The sequence below is a fragment of the Hemisphaericaspora subhashii genome (assembly GCF_019202705.1).
Source record: "Hemisphaericaspora subhashii strain CBS 10753 chromosome Unknown scaffold17, whole genome shotgun sequence".
NCBI lineage: Eukaryota > Fungi > Ascomycota > Pichiomycetes > Serinales > Debaryomycetaceae > Hemisphaericaspora > Hemisphaericaspora subhashii.
Genome location: NW_026057434.1, coordinates 82591 through 97829, shown reverse-complemented (window position 1 = coordinate 97829; position 15239 = coordinate 82591). Strand labels below are relative to the sequence as shown.

The following is a 15239-nucleotide window of genomic DNA, read 5'->3' as shown; positions in this document are numbered from 1 at the left end:
AACTTTGAAAACTCAATGGTTAAATGCGACAGATATTGGCCTGAATTAAATGAAGAATGGAACTTCAATGACCAAAACATAAAAGATGGAATTGACATCCCCAATCTTTCCATCAAGAATATCGATGAAACCTTAGATTCCAATGGTGATTACATCTTAACCACAATGGAACTAACATCAAACGAGACCGTGAAACGAGTATATCATTTCTATTATTTCAAATGGGCAGATGCAAAAGTCCCACCGTCAATAGAACCATTATATAACATAAGTGAAGACATTGAAAACATCAGACAAATGTCTAGCAATCCACCACCTATCCCAATTGTTCATTGTTCTGCGGGAGTAGGTCGATCAGGTACATTCATTGCATTTGATTATTTATTCAGAGATTCAAATAAGTTTATAGACTTATTGTCAAAGAAAGATTATGACGATGATGATGGACCTGGAAGTGATAATGATGATCCAATTTATCAGACTGTATATGAATTGCGAGCTCATAGAATGATGATGGTGCAGACAATATATCAATATAATTTCCTTTATGAGACTGCTAGAGGTGTATATAACAAACGAAGAAGAAGTCCTGTATGATGTTGTCCCCTCTATATCCCTCTCTATGTATACATTAATTAGCTGTTGCAAATATAATGAAGGACCTATAATATAAATTTGGTTGTAAAAAATATTGTCATTGCGAAACAAAGATTCTCTAAGACATCATTGTTCAAACAAACAGTGAACTCGATGCCTCAATTGGACAAACGTCTTGGGATTTATTATCAATTTTGATGATGAAAGATATCAACGAGACTCGAATGGGATTATTCCCAAACAAATATCATTACATTTAAATTAAATCGTTGAATCTTGCATGCCATGAGTAGAGTTCATTAAAAATATTATCTCACAAGCTATCGTTTGTCGATATGTCGCTAAATTGTTTCAATAGTATTTGCCAGCTTGAATTACCCAATTCCGTTGTTGAATTATCTTGACAATAACAAATGTGTCCAGTTAGAGTGGCTCCAAAGAAATCGTAGTACTTGATCCTTCATGTATTTACAAACATGCAAATCCAGTAGGGATTTCAATTTCAAGAGAATGCAATACTTGAGATCGAGTAAATTGAAAACTAACAGAAGTAGAGAACTTAAAGAAGATATGTTTCCTAATTCCCTTATGATGCTGGATCTTTCATGTCATAAACTACAACTAGGAGTGCTTAAGAAATAATCAAAACCACGATATCTTGATTTGTCTTATTGTAGTGTACTGGACATACTAGATATTGGATATTTAATTGAATATCCAGGGTAATGAGCTGACTTGAGCCTTTCCTTGAAAGCATTGCAAGAGGTGGAGAACTTGCTACTTCCCAGAGGAATGGAGAAACATACTCTAATGGTCCCAATATTGGTTGCAAAAAAAAAATAAGATAAACAGTGTTGGTACTTCCATTAATGCTATGAAATTATGTACTACGTACTTACGCGAGGTTAGCTATTCAAAAGCTGTCTTACATCCAGGGAAGGGCTCTCCAAATTTGTCAGAGTATGTACGGTATATTTCGTTCGTTCAGACCTACAACCAAAACGAAGGTTAATGATTTATGTAACCGAGTGACTGCCTGAGTGTAGATTTTCAAGAAGCTGATGGCTACTTTGTAATGCCAGAAAAGAATGGTGATTTAGTATATAAATATATATATATAACGAGCGGAGGAGGTGGAGATAGAACTTAATTGGAAGTTGTATTTTTGTGCAACATTTCCAGTCGTGCAATTTTTCAAAACAATTGCAAAATTTGTTGCAATTTGACAAGCAAAAAAAAACCTATAAATTCCCACTGAAAACAAAAAAACTATTTGTGTTTTCTTCTTTCTCTTCTTCTTCTTCTTCTTCTCTCTTTAATTACTACAATCATTCACATATCAATCAACTACAAGACAATAGTATGTATATTTACCTTCAATCAAATTCACCAGCCTGAAGCTGGGAAGGGGGCCACTTTCGAAGCCAAATCCCTTCAGATGGGTATCAGTTGTTGATGCCCGTCTAAGTGTTGGTAATACCTGGTCAATATCATTGCAAATACCGATGTCTGTCTTGATGACACGTGATATTTCCTTGAATTGGCTGGGGGGTTAAGGAAGTGACATAGGTGCAAGGTGGCTGACTACCATCATACCATGTACATGTCTTCATCTTGTGAAAAGAGGGGTCTAACAAGACTCAGTTACCCTTTTCGGCAAGATAGCATGTTGAGCTGTTTTCAATGATGATTTTAACTTTCGGTTATTGAAACACTCCATTTCCACCCGTCACAATGTGACAATCCTGCATATAAGCTTTTCGCTGTTTAAGGTCCGATGGATAGCTTACAACAGCTCAACATAGTATTAGATTGTAGTTAATGGATGCAGCAATGTGTTCATGTAATTAGATTGGTGATATGATTAATATTGGTGGAGTAATAAGCCAAAATTTTAAGTGGTCGAAATTGAGGTATTTGTGGACAAAATGGAAGGTCGAATAGGTAACAAAAATGACTATTAACGTCGATGAAGGATTCTATTCAGCTAGCCAATGCTCTTGGTCGTTTTCGGCAAGGCTCTCGAACCTCTATCCTAATAAAAATCAGCATAGAAATGGCACTTTAGGCTTGAATGCTTTGTGTCGTTGATTGAATTTGGGTACTATGAAAACGAGTTCCACACAAGAACTTCCTTCTTGTGCAAATCCAATGGAACTTTCAATGCCACTTTGTGTGTTCAAATCATTCTTGTCGTAGACCAACTTTCTCCCACCCCCTGGGACAGTTTCACCAAATTCATGGATTTAATTTATGTTATCCCAAAAGTTTCAATCTTCTCTGAAATATCCGCCTCTGTTTACAAACAGCATAATATAAATCTTAATTAATTGTTGCTGCAGCAGCGCAATGCTAATGAAGATTCAAGGCCGGGATTAGAATGATGAATATTTCCCCAACATTGAACGTGTTCAAATTCAGTTGGCTGTGCTTGTATAGCTAAGCAATATTTGATGAACTATACGTAGTAGCGCCATGCTTAATCATTGGCTGTAGTTAAGAGGAAAAGAAATCAACCAAGAACGAATCAGAGTGTATCTTATAAAAGTCATTATATCTATATTCATATGTATGAGTGGAAGGTTGTATATAGCTTTGGGTTTTAGTGTTCTGTTTAGCTTATTACACGCACACCATTTATGTCACCATTTCTAACGTAATTCCAGTGTTTATAGATCTACGAAACACAGCATACCTTAAGGCATAGATTCTGCAGATGGTAAGCTGAGAAATGCAGGCAGTACACATAGTTGATCGCAAACCATTGTACATGCGATAGAAACCCTACATTGATATTTTAGGAAGGCTCTCAAGTCCTGTAGATTATCCAAAAAACCGAGAGAGATGTTTCCAAGAAAACGCTATTGATATTCAGCATGGGGCGTCAATATTCCATAGAAACAAACATTCACTTTTTTTGTAGAGATCAATCTATCGAAACAGAAATTTTGTCGGTTATTGTTGGGATTTCTTTTGGATCCTTTCGTGAATTTATATAGGCGTTTGGGTGCAAAAAAAAAAGCAATACTCAGAAATGCGGCTCATTTCAAAACCGGGGATTTATCCTATGCCGATACAGCAAGCTAATTCAATAAACGTTTACTTGGTTAGATTTTGAGTATACTTAATTTGAATGAGATCGTAAGTGAATTCAGATTTGTATTATGCTATTTCAAATATTAGTTCGAAAGGCTTTTAGGTAATCATCATTCCGGGTAAATTGAAATTTGTTCAAAATGTTATCGGTAGTAAATTCTATACCACTAGAGAATATTGTAGTATGGTATTTCCTAAAATGGATGAATCAAGGGATTTCTTTTTTTTTATTTTGGTGCCATCAGTTTATTTAATAAATTTTTTTTTTTCAATTGTTAATAATTTTTTTTTTTTGAGAAGAGATTCTCAAGTACGCAGGAATGAATGAAAAATTTTTCACTTTTATAAAATGGAATTAAAATTTCCCTTAATAAAAATTTTTCTTCTCTTTCTTTCTTCCTTTCTTCTTTTCTACCCAACTTTCAAGTTATCAATAATAATATATTAAAAATGGCTGACGGTGTTTTCCCAGGTGCTATTGGTATCGATTTAGGTACTACCTACTCATGTGTTGCTACTTATGATTCTGCTGTTGAAATCATTGCCAACGAACAAGGTAACAGAGTTACTCCATCCTTCGTCGCTTTCACTAACGAAGAAAGATTAATTGGTGATGCTGCTAAGAATCAAGCCGCTTTAAACCCAAAGAACACTGTTTTCGATGCCAAACGTTTAATTGGTAGAGGTTTTGATGATGAATCCGTTCAAAAAGATATCAAATCTTGGCCATTCAAGGTTATCAACTCTAATGGTAACCCATTAATTGAAGTTGAATACTTGGAAGAAACTAAGACTTTCTCTCCTCAAGAAATTTCTGCTATGGTTTTAACCAAAATGAAGGAAATTGCTGAAGCTAAGATTGGTAAGAAGGTTGAAAAGGCTGTTATTACCGTCCCAGCTTATTTCAATGATGCTCAAAGACAAGCTACCAAGGATGCTGGTGCCATTTCTGGTTTAAATGTTTTACGTATTATTAACGAACCAACCGCCGCTGCTATTGCTTACGGTTTAGGTGCTGGTAAATCTGAAAAGGAAAGACACGTTTTAATTTTCGATTTAGGTGGTGGTACTTTCGATGTCTCCTTATTAAACATTACTGGTGGTGTTTTCACCGTTAAGGCTACTGCTGGTGACACCCATTTAGGTGGTCAAGATTTCGATACTAACTTGTTAGAACATTTCAAGAAGGAATTCCAAAAGAAGACCGGTTTAGATATCTCTGAAGATGCTAGAGCTTTAAGAAGATTAAGAACTGCTTGTGAACGTGCTAAGAGATCCTTATCTTCTGGTACTCAAACCACTGTTGAAATCGACTCCTTATTTGATGGTGAAGATTTCTCCGCTAACATCACCAGAGCTAGATTCGAAGATATCAACTCTGCTTTATTCAAGTCTACCTTAGAACCAGTTGAACAAGTCTTGAAGGATGCTAAGATTGCCAAGAACCAAGTTGACGAAGTTGTCTTGGTTGGTGGTTCTACCAGAATTCCAAAGGTTCAAAAATTATTATCTGACTTCTTTGATGGTAAACAATTAGAAAAGTCTATTAACCCAGATGAAGCCGTTGCTTATGGTGCTGCTGTTCAAGGTGCTATCTTAACTGGTCAATCTACTTCTGAAGATACCAAGGATTTATTATTATTAGATGTTATCCCATTATCTTTAGGTGTTGCCATGCAAGGTAATGTCTTTGCTCCAGTTGTTCCAAGAAACACCACTGTCCCAACCATCAAGAGAAGAACCTTCACCACCGTTGCTGACCACCAAACCACCGTTCAATTCCCAGTCTACCAAGGTGAACGTGTTAACTGTTCTGAAAACACCTTATTAGGTGAATTCGACTTGAAGAACATCCCACCAATGCAAGCTGGTGAACCAGTCTTGGAAGCTATCTTTGAAGTTGATGCTAATGGTATCTTAAAGGTTACTGCTGTTGAAAAGTCTACCGGTAGATCTGCTAACATCACCATCTCCAACTCTATTGGTAGATTATCATCTGACGAAATTGAAAAGATGATCTCTGATGCTGAAAAATTCAAATCATCCGATGATGCTTTCGCCAAGAGACACGAACAAAAACAAAAATTAGAAGCTTACGTTTCTTCTGTTGAATCTACTGTCACTGACCCAGTCTTATCTGCTAAATTAAAGAAATCTGCTAAGGATAAGATTGAAGCTGCTTTATCTGATGCTTTACAAGCTTTAGAATTAGAAGAATCTTCTGCTGATGACTTTAGAAAGGCTGAATTAGCTTTAAAGAGAGCTGTTACTAAAGGTATGGCTACCCGTTAAGTTAAGTTGGGCATTTAATAATAACAAATAACAAACCAAATAAATAGCTTAATAAATTATTGTATATTTTCTCGCTTTTGTGTTTTATTATTCTTTTTGGGTACCCTCTTTAAATGAAAACATTATTGAAATAGAATTTACTTACTAAACCTTGTATTAATTATTCTACAATACTCTACTATAAACAGTTAATCCTCATCTAAGATATAATTACCTAATTTATCCATCTTTAATTTCTTATCACCTAAAGATAATGCTTCTATGATCTTTTCATTTTCTTCATGTAATTTCTGTTCTTCATCTTCGCTATCAAATCCATCTTCTTCTCCTTCTTCAAAGTCTTCATCTTCATCTTCTTCTTCCTCATCATCATACTCACCTTCATCCCCTTCTTCATCTTCAATTTCAGAAAGATCATCATCTTCAGTTGTAACAATTCTCATCCCCATTACCGCTTTTTCCAAATCTTTATCTTCCTTAGTTCCAGTTCTCTTTTTTGCATAACCCGAAGCCTTCACTTCAACATCCAAATTCTTTTCTCTAATCACATCTCTCTTGAAATTAGGATAAGCATATTTATACCCTTCACCATACCCCTCGGTATCAAACATAGTAGCATCATGTTCTGGACTATATCTAAACTTCTTTTCAAAGAAATCTCTAATACCTTGAACATCACGATCAAAATATTCTTTAGCATCTGGGTGTTCTATAGATACACACTGAGGGAAATCAATAACCACGAAATCAAATTCATGTTTACTTGCTTCTGCTTTATCTCTGATTATAATATTAAATTCATTAAAATCACAATGAATCAAACCATGATTAGCTAATTTCACAATAAAATTCATTAAATCAGAATATAATTTCTTATAATTATCATGCTGTCTCAAATGTTTCATCGGCATCCCTTTAATCCATTCCATCATAACACAATGTCTCGAATAATCAAATGGCTGCGGGACAGTAAATCCATTATCCCACAAAATCGTCATAAACTCATATTCCTTCCCAGCTGCCAATCTTGACAAATACATCCAGTTCCCAGTCTGTTTATTCTTCAAATAATCACGATTATTCTTCACAGTCTTAAAACTAGTTCTTCCCAATCTATGTATCTTAATAACCTTCTGTACTCCCTTAGGATCACTGACTGAATAAATATCCGATTCTTTCCCAACTCCAATCATCGTACCCACAGAATATAAAGTTTCACGATTCAACATCGATTTTAAGGCAAGATAATCATATCCATTATATGTTAATCTAAACCCATCATATTTAGCATTTCGTAATCTCAGGACAAGTTTTAATTTAGCTAAATCTCCAATACATCGCATTGTCCCAGTTGGGGATTTTAAACCACCGATTGAATGGATCATGTTCGTGGGGACAAGTTCGTGATTACGCGAGCCGAGTTCGACTGCTTGGAGGACTCGGAAGTCGTCCGAGGTGAGATACCTCATATGAGATGTGTCAAGCTTCATTTCGGTGTGTGTACTAGCTTAGTTGATGATGATTATAGGGTAGGAGAAGAGCTCATCTTGAATTTTTTTTATTTTTTTATGGTCACAAAAAACCACACCAAAAAATTGGTAGCTCGTACCAACCAACTTTAGAAAGGGTTTCCGGTGCTACCATATTTGCATGAATATTCAAGGTTATTCATATAAATTGAATATTTTACCTTAATACTAGGAAAAACAAGCAATAATAGAGGACAGCATAAAAGGAAGTCGAAAATACGGAAAACTGGTCTAAAAGTGCAAAGCAAGTCATGTTCCTGGTCCATGCAAATGTGATTTACAGTCAGTCACCTGTTCGGGGACAAAATATGCAAATTATTCTATATAATCTAGCAACGAATAAGCACGATAAAAGCAACATAAATGAGCCAAAAATTAATCTATGATTAGCTAATGCGGTGGAATTTCCATAGATTCTACCTGCATAGTGGTATAGTTACTTTGGGGCTCTTTTCCTTCTCTCAGTAGGACCCGAGTAAACAACATTAATCAAATCGGGGTTGCCATCTTTCAAGACTTTTGGTTTCTCAACAAATTTAGTCCTGGGACTCAGTGGGCATCTCGTTTGCTTAGAAGGAGGTTTGGCATCGGCTTCCCTCTTGATACACTCAGCTATTTTGACTTCTGTCATTTCAATGTCAGCTCTAAGGGAGTTGCATTCATCGATTAATTTTTTAATTAAATACTCACCAGACGACCAAGGATGTTTACTTGCATAAAAAGTTTGCAAGTTTAATTTCAAGCTGTCTGGGTTTGCAGTACTTACAAATACTGTATCAGATACCTCTATTTCATTATCGCTTGCTATATCGTCATCTTTGATTTGACCATGGACCACCATTTTGTTGCTCAAAATTATGTCTCGAACTGTTTCTGAGAATATAGAATAGTTAACCGTGTTATCAATAACCAATTTATCAAAACGGGATAGCCATGAAATACTTACAGAACAACGATAGGACAAACAATACTTAGACAGCACAATTTCCTCAACAAGAATCTTATAGCTTATAATCTGATAAAAAGAAGGAGTCCAGTGAATATGGGTCTCTTTTCAATTATTTGCTGCCAAAAAAATGAAGGGTATAAATTAAGTTTGGTTGTAAGAAAAAATTTGTTGCAAAACTTAAATTGCTATGTTCTCTTTTATTATCTACCAAGACAAAACTGGTATAGATCCGATAAGACTGAATCAGCCACTTCACTTGATACGATGGGTACGTAGGATGCAGTAAAATATTAATTAATTGCAAATTGGTTCTTTGAAACAAAGCTTAGAGCCTTCTCATATTGGGAATACTGTCAATTCACAGTTGTTGAAATCAATACGTTACGATAATAAATTGGTATCTGTTTAGCAAATGTACTACTGTTAACCAGCCAAAATGTAAACTATAAGTAGTAGTTTCTTGGTTTAGAGTATTGGATCGGCTAAGCAGATATCAAATTATTAACAAAAACTATCATCAAATTATTATCAAATTATTATCAAGTTGTATCGGAAGGGGTCGAGGACAGGTATTTCGAGCTAAAGATAGGGGCGGAAAATTAATCATAGAATCATAAATTGACTAATGGTCTTATACCTTTGAGAGAGTTGTACATATACAGCAACTGTCATAAAGTGTAATTCTATGAAAATTTATAGTTCCTTGATGGAAATTTATATGATCTATTTGAAAGATTTGTTTTTTAGTCTCCACTAAGACTATTGGTACCGTTTCAACCAAGTAAAGACACTTGTTGGACTATATTTAGAAAGCAGAAGAAACAAACTACAGTTTGCATTCCAGTTTTGTTATTAACGCGTTATGCAAACATTTTTTGATTCATAAAATATTCTAAGGAAAAAAATGGCTGCAACTTTTGCAAGTATAAATTCTTAATTGCGAAAAAACCATAGAAATTATATATCTGTACTCCTTTCTTCTTCACTTTATTACATTGTTTGTGTAGTGTTGGTTATATGTTCTCCAAGATCACAGATAGATTCCACAAATCCAACGATTCAAAAGCAAAATTGTTGAACTTTAAAGAGGTCTATGAACTCGATAAAAAATTGAAAAAATATTACTTTGCTGGATTATTCCAGAAAAATCAGGCAACCGCCAGATTCATTTCAAAATATCAAAGGGCCAAAACCACAGAACCCATACCAACAAGAATGATTGATTTCTTGAAACAAACTTATCAAGAAGAAGAAGAATTACCAACCAACGAACACGAATTATTTGTGTCCATTTCTATGAGTGAAGATTTAGAAAGTTGCAATTCAGATCCCGTCGACACAAATACCGCTCAATTATCAATTGTGGTACAAGAACCTATTGCCACTACCATTACTGATATTACTACTGCAACTACTGCTCCCTATACTACAACTACCGCTGTTGCTTCTGCTACAACTTTTACCGCTGCTTCTACTGCTGCTTCTGCTACAACTATTATTACTAATATGCATCCTGCTGCTGCTGTTCCAACTAACAACCAGTCAATTTTGTATACCGTTCATGAGGAAGATGAAGAAGAAGAAGAGGAAAGTGAAATTCATGCTAAACAAAATATCCCAAAACCCTTTGGATCTGAAGTTCTTATCAGCTGGTACGTGACCAAGACAAATTGCCAAAGATTAACAATTAATTGTTCCCAAAAAAGCAAGGCACTATTGCGGTCCATTTCACGAAAGAATATGCCAGATAAAGAACGTTGTAACTCATTGGGGGTTGATGGAAATCCTATTTCACAGAATTCAAACACGAAGTTTAGTAAACTTGATTTCCCTACAGATTCTTATTCCATTGCTATATTAAGGACTATCAAAATGGAGCAAAAAAGCTATGGTTGGGAGTATCCCGTTGATTCATACACTCATTATTTACTTGCTAACCATCCTAGTTTATCATCTAAAAATTTCCAAGATTCACCCAAACCCACCAGAAGTCCCGTTCCAATTATTTCCCATCACTCCAAAACTGCCAATACTTTCAAACAAGATGAAGAATGCGAAAACATAAAATCCGACAAAGAGAACTGTTCCGGAAACCTCGAAGAAGCTGGGGGGTTGCATCATATTGATTTAGAGGATTTGGAAGTCGGTTATCAAAGTTAGCCTTCTTGCTATCCAAGCATTGAATTTATCCTAAGTTCATCTTCTTGCTATCCAAGCATTGAATTTATCCTAAGTTCATCTTCTTGCTTTCCAAGTATCCGAAGTTCATAATCTTGTTATCCAAGTATCCAAAGCTCATCATCTTGCTATCCAAGCATTGAATGTATCCGAAATTCAACTTCTTGCTTTCCATGTATCCGAAGTTCATTTTTGGTTTATCCAAGCATTGATTCCTTAAATTCATCATAGAATTTGTAATCGGAAGAAAGTCTTTTATATTTGTAAACGAGGAATTTTTCTTTTGTAATACTTAATGGCCCTAGCTAGGATATGACGAAGCGATGTATCATAACTCAGGCATCATCTCTATACTTCCGCTGGAATGCAATTCACCAATTGATTGATGAAGCAAGTTTTTGGTCAACTGTCTTCCTACTGAATATCCACACATTGTATTCTTTATCAAATTTACTTAAACCGATGTTGCAATCGTTGCTATTGGCTTTGTATTTTTATCCAGCTATTCAATACTATCATTAAACGTTCTCTCAATTGGTTAATTTTTTTGTTACAATCCATTTCACTATTTCTATATTCAAAGCAAAATTACTATCAGTAGATTTGGTCAAGGCTGTCGTCTTTGTCCGTACATTGCGATGACTGGAAGTCGTGACGTATTTGCTTAAGTTCGATAAAAATCTCTGCAAAAGAAAGTTGAAAATCTTTCAGTATTATAAATAAAGTTCTATCAGAGCCGCTAGTATATCTGAGCTATATCAAGACGTGGACTGAAGATTTGACTAACTTTAGGATATATTTATCGAGAGATCAGGGTACGTGCAAGCTATAGAAAGATGAGTGGAAAATTATATCATCCCATTTTTATTCATACTTCACGTCTACAAATTATCATTGTTTTCAATAATATGGGGATTCTTCCCAAATGCTTCATACTTCAATTACAGCTTTTGGCCCCAAAAGATTGGTCAACTGTTTACGCACCTCTTCTGTGTTCGAAAGCTTATTATCTTTCACGTTTATGGATTTAATTTGGGAGTTTTCAGCGAATCGTAAACCGTTTATATCTCTGAGATTGCGCCGTGCTAAACTTAAGTACTTTAGAGACGTGGGAAGTTTTATCTGCGTTGGCACATTAAATTTGCAAGCCTTTCAATGTATATACTTGTAGCTTAGTTAGCTCTTCAAGATCGAGGTTTACCAATCCATAACTGTACAGTAGTTCCGAAACCTTGAGGGATCTCGGAAATTGTTTTAGTTCTCTACTTTCAGTCCAGTGTAACTTTAGCAGATACATTGACGAAATCTTTTCAAGTTCAACTTATTGAATGATTGCGTGTCCATGTTATTAGCGGAGAGATCAAGACGCTTTAGATCGACAGGTAGCCTATTCTCATATGCCCGTCCTTCACTTGTTCCATATGCCAACCGCTGCATACTCAAAGCCACCTCCTGAACTGAATCTGGTAAATCGAGTTCTCCTAATGACCTAATATTATTCAAAGACAAGTTAGCCAAGCTCAACTTGGGTTGCTTTATTTTTAAAGAATTTAATTCATCATATCGCCAACCCAAGGCTCTTACGTTCTGTGGCAATTCACATTCAAATGATTTTAGCTGTTTATCCCTTGAGTCAATTTTAACACGAGTCAAGTTTGGTAAGTCTATTAGACAATATTTTGCTTCAGGTAAGACGGAAGAAACTGAATGCACCAATTATTTGGGTAATGGCATAGGGAGAGTAAACGACAGGGTACCTGAAATAGCAAGAACAATTAAATTTCGAGGAAGTCGATATACCGGAGGTAACGAATTAACATTCAAAGAAAGTATGTGCAATCAAAACCTCATCTATTGGAAAGGGAGATGCGGACGCGCGTATCAACAGCACTCTTGAATCATTGTCAGGTTTGTCCAGAAATATTTTATTCGGCAACAGTATCCTCTTGGCTCTCTGAATCAAAGATGCCTCTTTTTCACGTAATTGCATTAAAGTGTCAAATGACCAAGGTGGGACGTGGTTTGGAACGATCTTTTATAAACTCTAAGAAATCATCTATGCCGTCAACATCTTGGAACTGGATAGGACAACCTTTTCATGATCACTGAACCGTCCCAACAATGTTTCATCACCGGTAGGAATCATTCCCCACTGTTCTCCAATTTTGTAATCATGAGCAACAAGTTTGTACAAGTCTTTACCGACGGTAATCTGAACTTTCCTGACATTTAAAGCTCTAATGGGATGCTCGTTGATAATTGGAATATTACTATACGCCCACAAATGAGTGGTAGGAGTATAGCCGAAAATCAATTCCAAAATGTCAATTGGAAGATGTAAAGTGCCCCGAAGAAAGAATTTATAAAAGCCCATGTCTAATCTGAAAAAGGAATGCAATTGGAACTGATATACATGTTGCTTGTATCTATATTTGCCAACGATACATGTAAAAGCCTTACTCTCCTGAAATGTTTAATTAGTGGAATTTTCACATTACCTCAGTTGAACTTTTTAACCTAACTTACACGACCGGGAGAAACCCGTCAAACCTAGTGAATAAGCTATTTTAAAATTACAAGTACAACATTTGTCCTTTTCTAAAACATATTAATTCCAAGTGAGTGCATCCATTAGATTTTGGAAGCTTTGAAGATGCAGCATTTATGAGATATAGTGAGAAAGATGGGTTAAATTTACCAACTGCGAATCTGTGGATTTTATGTTCATCTTACTACAATATTTGTGAATAGTAGCTTCAACTTTAAGAAGGAACTAACTGGACATCGATATACATCTATTATTATTTGGGGTAAATGCAAACCCATTTTCATTTTGGGTAGTGCAACCACCTCAAGTGGACATCATTTGATTTAGCACTGGGAAATTTATGAAATTGCAATCGATATGGAGGTTATTTAGAGATTACCAGCTTATCGGACTATACTTGGAGGTTAGAAGCGACAAGCCACAGTTTACATTCCAGTTTGTTATGAACCCTTCATTTTTAATTGATAAAATATTCTTAGGAAAAAATGGTTGCAACTTTTGGGAGTATAAATTCTCTAATTGCGAAAAAACCACAGAAATTATTTACTTGTACTCCTTTCTTCTTCACTTTATTACAAACAAACACATCAACCAAATATGTTCCGCAAAATATTAGACAAATTCCACAAATCCAACAATCAAAAAGGCAAATTGTTGAAATTTAAAGAGTTCTATGAACTCGATAAAAAATTGAAAAAATATTACTTTGCTGGATTATTCCAGAAAAATCAGGCAACCTCCAGATTCATTTCAAAATATCAATAGTCCAAAACCACAGAACCCACACCAACAAGAATGATTGATTTCTTGAAACAAAGTTATAATGATCCAATGCAAGAAAACATTCCAAAGAACGTTCACGACTTGTTTGTTGATATTGCAATAAACGAAGATTTAGAAAGTTGCAATTAAGATCCCGTCGACACAAACACCACTCAATCATCAACTGAAATACAAGAACCTGTTTCCACTCATGTTACTGATGTTACTACTACAACTCCTGCTGCTGATACTACTACTACCACTGGTCCTTCTGCTCCTTGTGCTTCTGCTGCAACTTTTACTCTTACTAATATTCATCCTGCTGCTGCTGCTGTTACAACTAATAACCATTCAATTTTGTTTACCATTAATGAGGAAGATGAAGACAAAGTGGAAATTAAATATCTTGCTACCGAAAGCATCCATCATCCTTTGGATCTAAAGTTTTCTGGCACAATACCAAAACGACTTGCAAGAGGTTAACAAGGAATTTGTCCAAACAAATCAAGGCATTGTGGATGTTCATTTCAAGAAAGAATGTGCTAGATCAAGAATGCTGTGACCCATCGGCAGTTAAAGATACTGCTAACACACAGATTGCAAACAAAAGTTTAGTAAATTGGATCTCCCTACAGATTCCTACCCCATTGCTATATTTAGGACTATCAAAATGGAGCAAAAAAGCTATGGTTGGAAGTATCCCGTTGGTTCATACACCTAATATTTAATTTATATCCATCCAAGTTTAACATCTGTATCCAAACCCAACCTTAGTCCCATTCCATTTATTTCCCATGACTCCAAAACTACTTTCGTAGATGATGAAGACTGAGAAAACGTAGATTCCCGCATAGATAAATGTTCGGAAAACTTCCAAAAATCCGGGGGTCTGTATCATATCGATTTAGACGATATGGAAATTGGTTATCGAACTTCATCTTCTTGCATTCCAAATATGCGAAGTTCATCTTCGGTTTATCCAAGCATTGCTTAAATTCATCATAGGATTTGGATTCCGAAGAAAGACTGTATTCATACTGTGGGTAAGGAAATAGCTATTGGTTGGTGATCGGGACGATAGTATGGTTTGGAATTTAAAAAGGGAGGATGTAGAAGGAATGCTCGATATATTTGTATTCTTGATTTTGTATTTAATAAATTTTACATTTTTAAACAAGAAATTCTCCTTTGTAATACTTAATGGCTCTGGCTAGGATAATACCATCGCTACTCGGGTACTATTGCTATCACTTTGTGGTAAATTCAACCGCTTTTTCATTTTGGGTAA

The 15239-nt window shown here is 35.4% G+C and overlaps 7 protein-coding genes across 7 annotated transcripts; 4 read left to right on the top strand and 3 right to left on the bottom strand. All coding sequences in view use genetic code 12, as the record gives it.

Annotated features, from left to right (window-relative positions):
- Positions 1-15: 15 nt before the first annotated feature.
- On the top strand, positions 16-597 carry J8A68_005507 (PTP1; the record flags this gene model as incomplete). Its single annotated transcript, XM_049409581.1, has 1 exon — positions 16-597. The coding sequence occupies one exon, from the start codon at positions 16-18 to the stop codon at positions 595-597; it is 582 nt and encodes a 193-aa protein (XP_049261220.1).
- A 3546-nt stretch (positions 598-4143) lies between these two features.
- SSB1 (Hsp70 family ATPase) lies at positions 4144-5985 on the top strand (the record flags this gene model as incomplete). Its single annotated transcript, XM_049409580.1, has 1 exon — positions 4144-5985. One exon carries the CDS (start codon positions 4144-4146, stop codon positions 5983-5985), a length of 1842 nt encoding a protein of 613 aa, XP_049261219.1.
- Positions 5986-6173: 188 nt separating this feature from the next.
- Positions 6174-7475, bottom strand: RIO2 (protein kinase; the record flags this gene model as incomplete). Its single annotated transcript, XM_049409579.1, has 1 exon — positions 6174-7475. One exon carries the CDS (start codon positions 7473-7475, stop codon positions 6174-6176), a length of 1302 nt encoding a protein of 433 aa, XP_049261218.1.
- Positions 7476-7950: 475 nt separating this feature from the next.
- On the bottom strand, positions 7951-8355 carry J8A68_005504 (uncharacterized protein; the record flags this gene model as incomplete). Its single annotated transcript, XM_049409578.1, has 1 exon — positions 7951-8355. One exon carries the CDS (start codon positions 8353-8355, stop codon positions 7951-7953), a length of 405 nt encoding a protein of 134 aa, XP_049261217.1.
- Positions 8356-9480: 1125 nt separating this feature from the next.
- J8A68_005503 (uncharacterized protein) lies at positions 9481-10623 on the top strand (the record flags this gene model as incomplete). Its single annotated transcript, XM_049409577.1, has 1 exon — positions 9481-10623. One exon carries the CDS (start codon positions 9481-9483, stop codon positions 10621-10623), a length of 1143 nt encoding a protein of 380 aa, XP_049261216.1.
- Positions 10624-11925: 1302 nt separating this feature from the next.
- Positions 11926-13015, bottom strand: J8A68_005502 (uncharacterized protein; the record flags this gene model as incomplete). The annotated part of the gene is made up of 2 exons (XM_049409576.1): positions 11926-12305; positions 12721-13015. 2 exons carry the CDS (start codon positions 13013-13015, stop codon positions 11926-11928), a joined length of 675 nt encoding a protein of 224 aa, XP_049261215.1.
- A 969-nt stretch (positions 13016-13984) lies between these two features.
- J8A68_005501 (uncharacterized protein) lies at positions 13985-14434 on the top strand (the record flags this gene model as incomplete). Its single annotated transcript, XM_049409575.1, has 2 exons — positions 13985-14090; positions 14148-14434. The coding sequence occupies 2 exons, from the start codon at positions 13985-13987 to the stop codon at positions 14432-14434; spliced, it is 393 nt and encodes a 130-aa protein (XP_049261214.1).
- Positions 14435-15239: the final 805 nt, after the last annotated feature.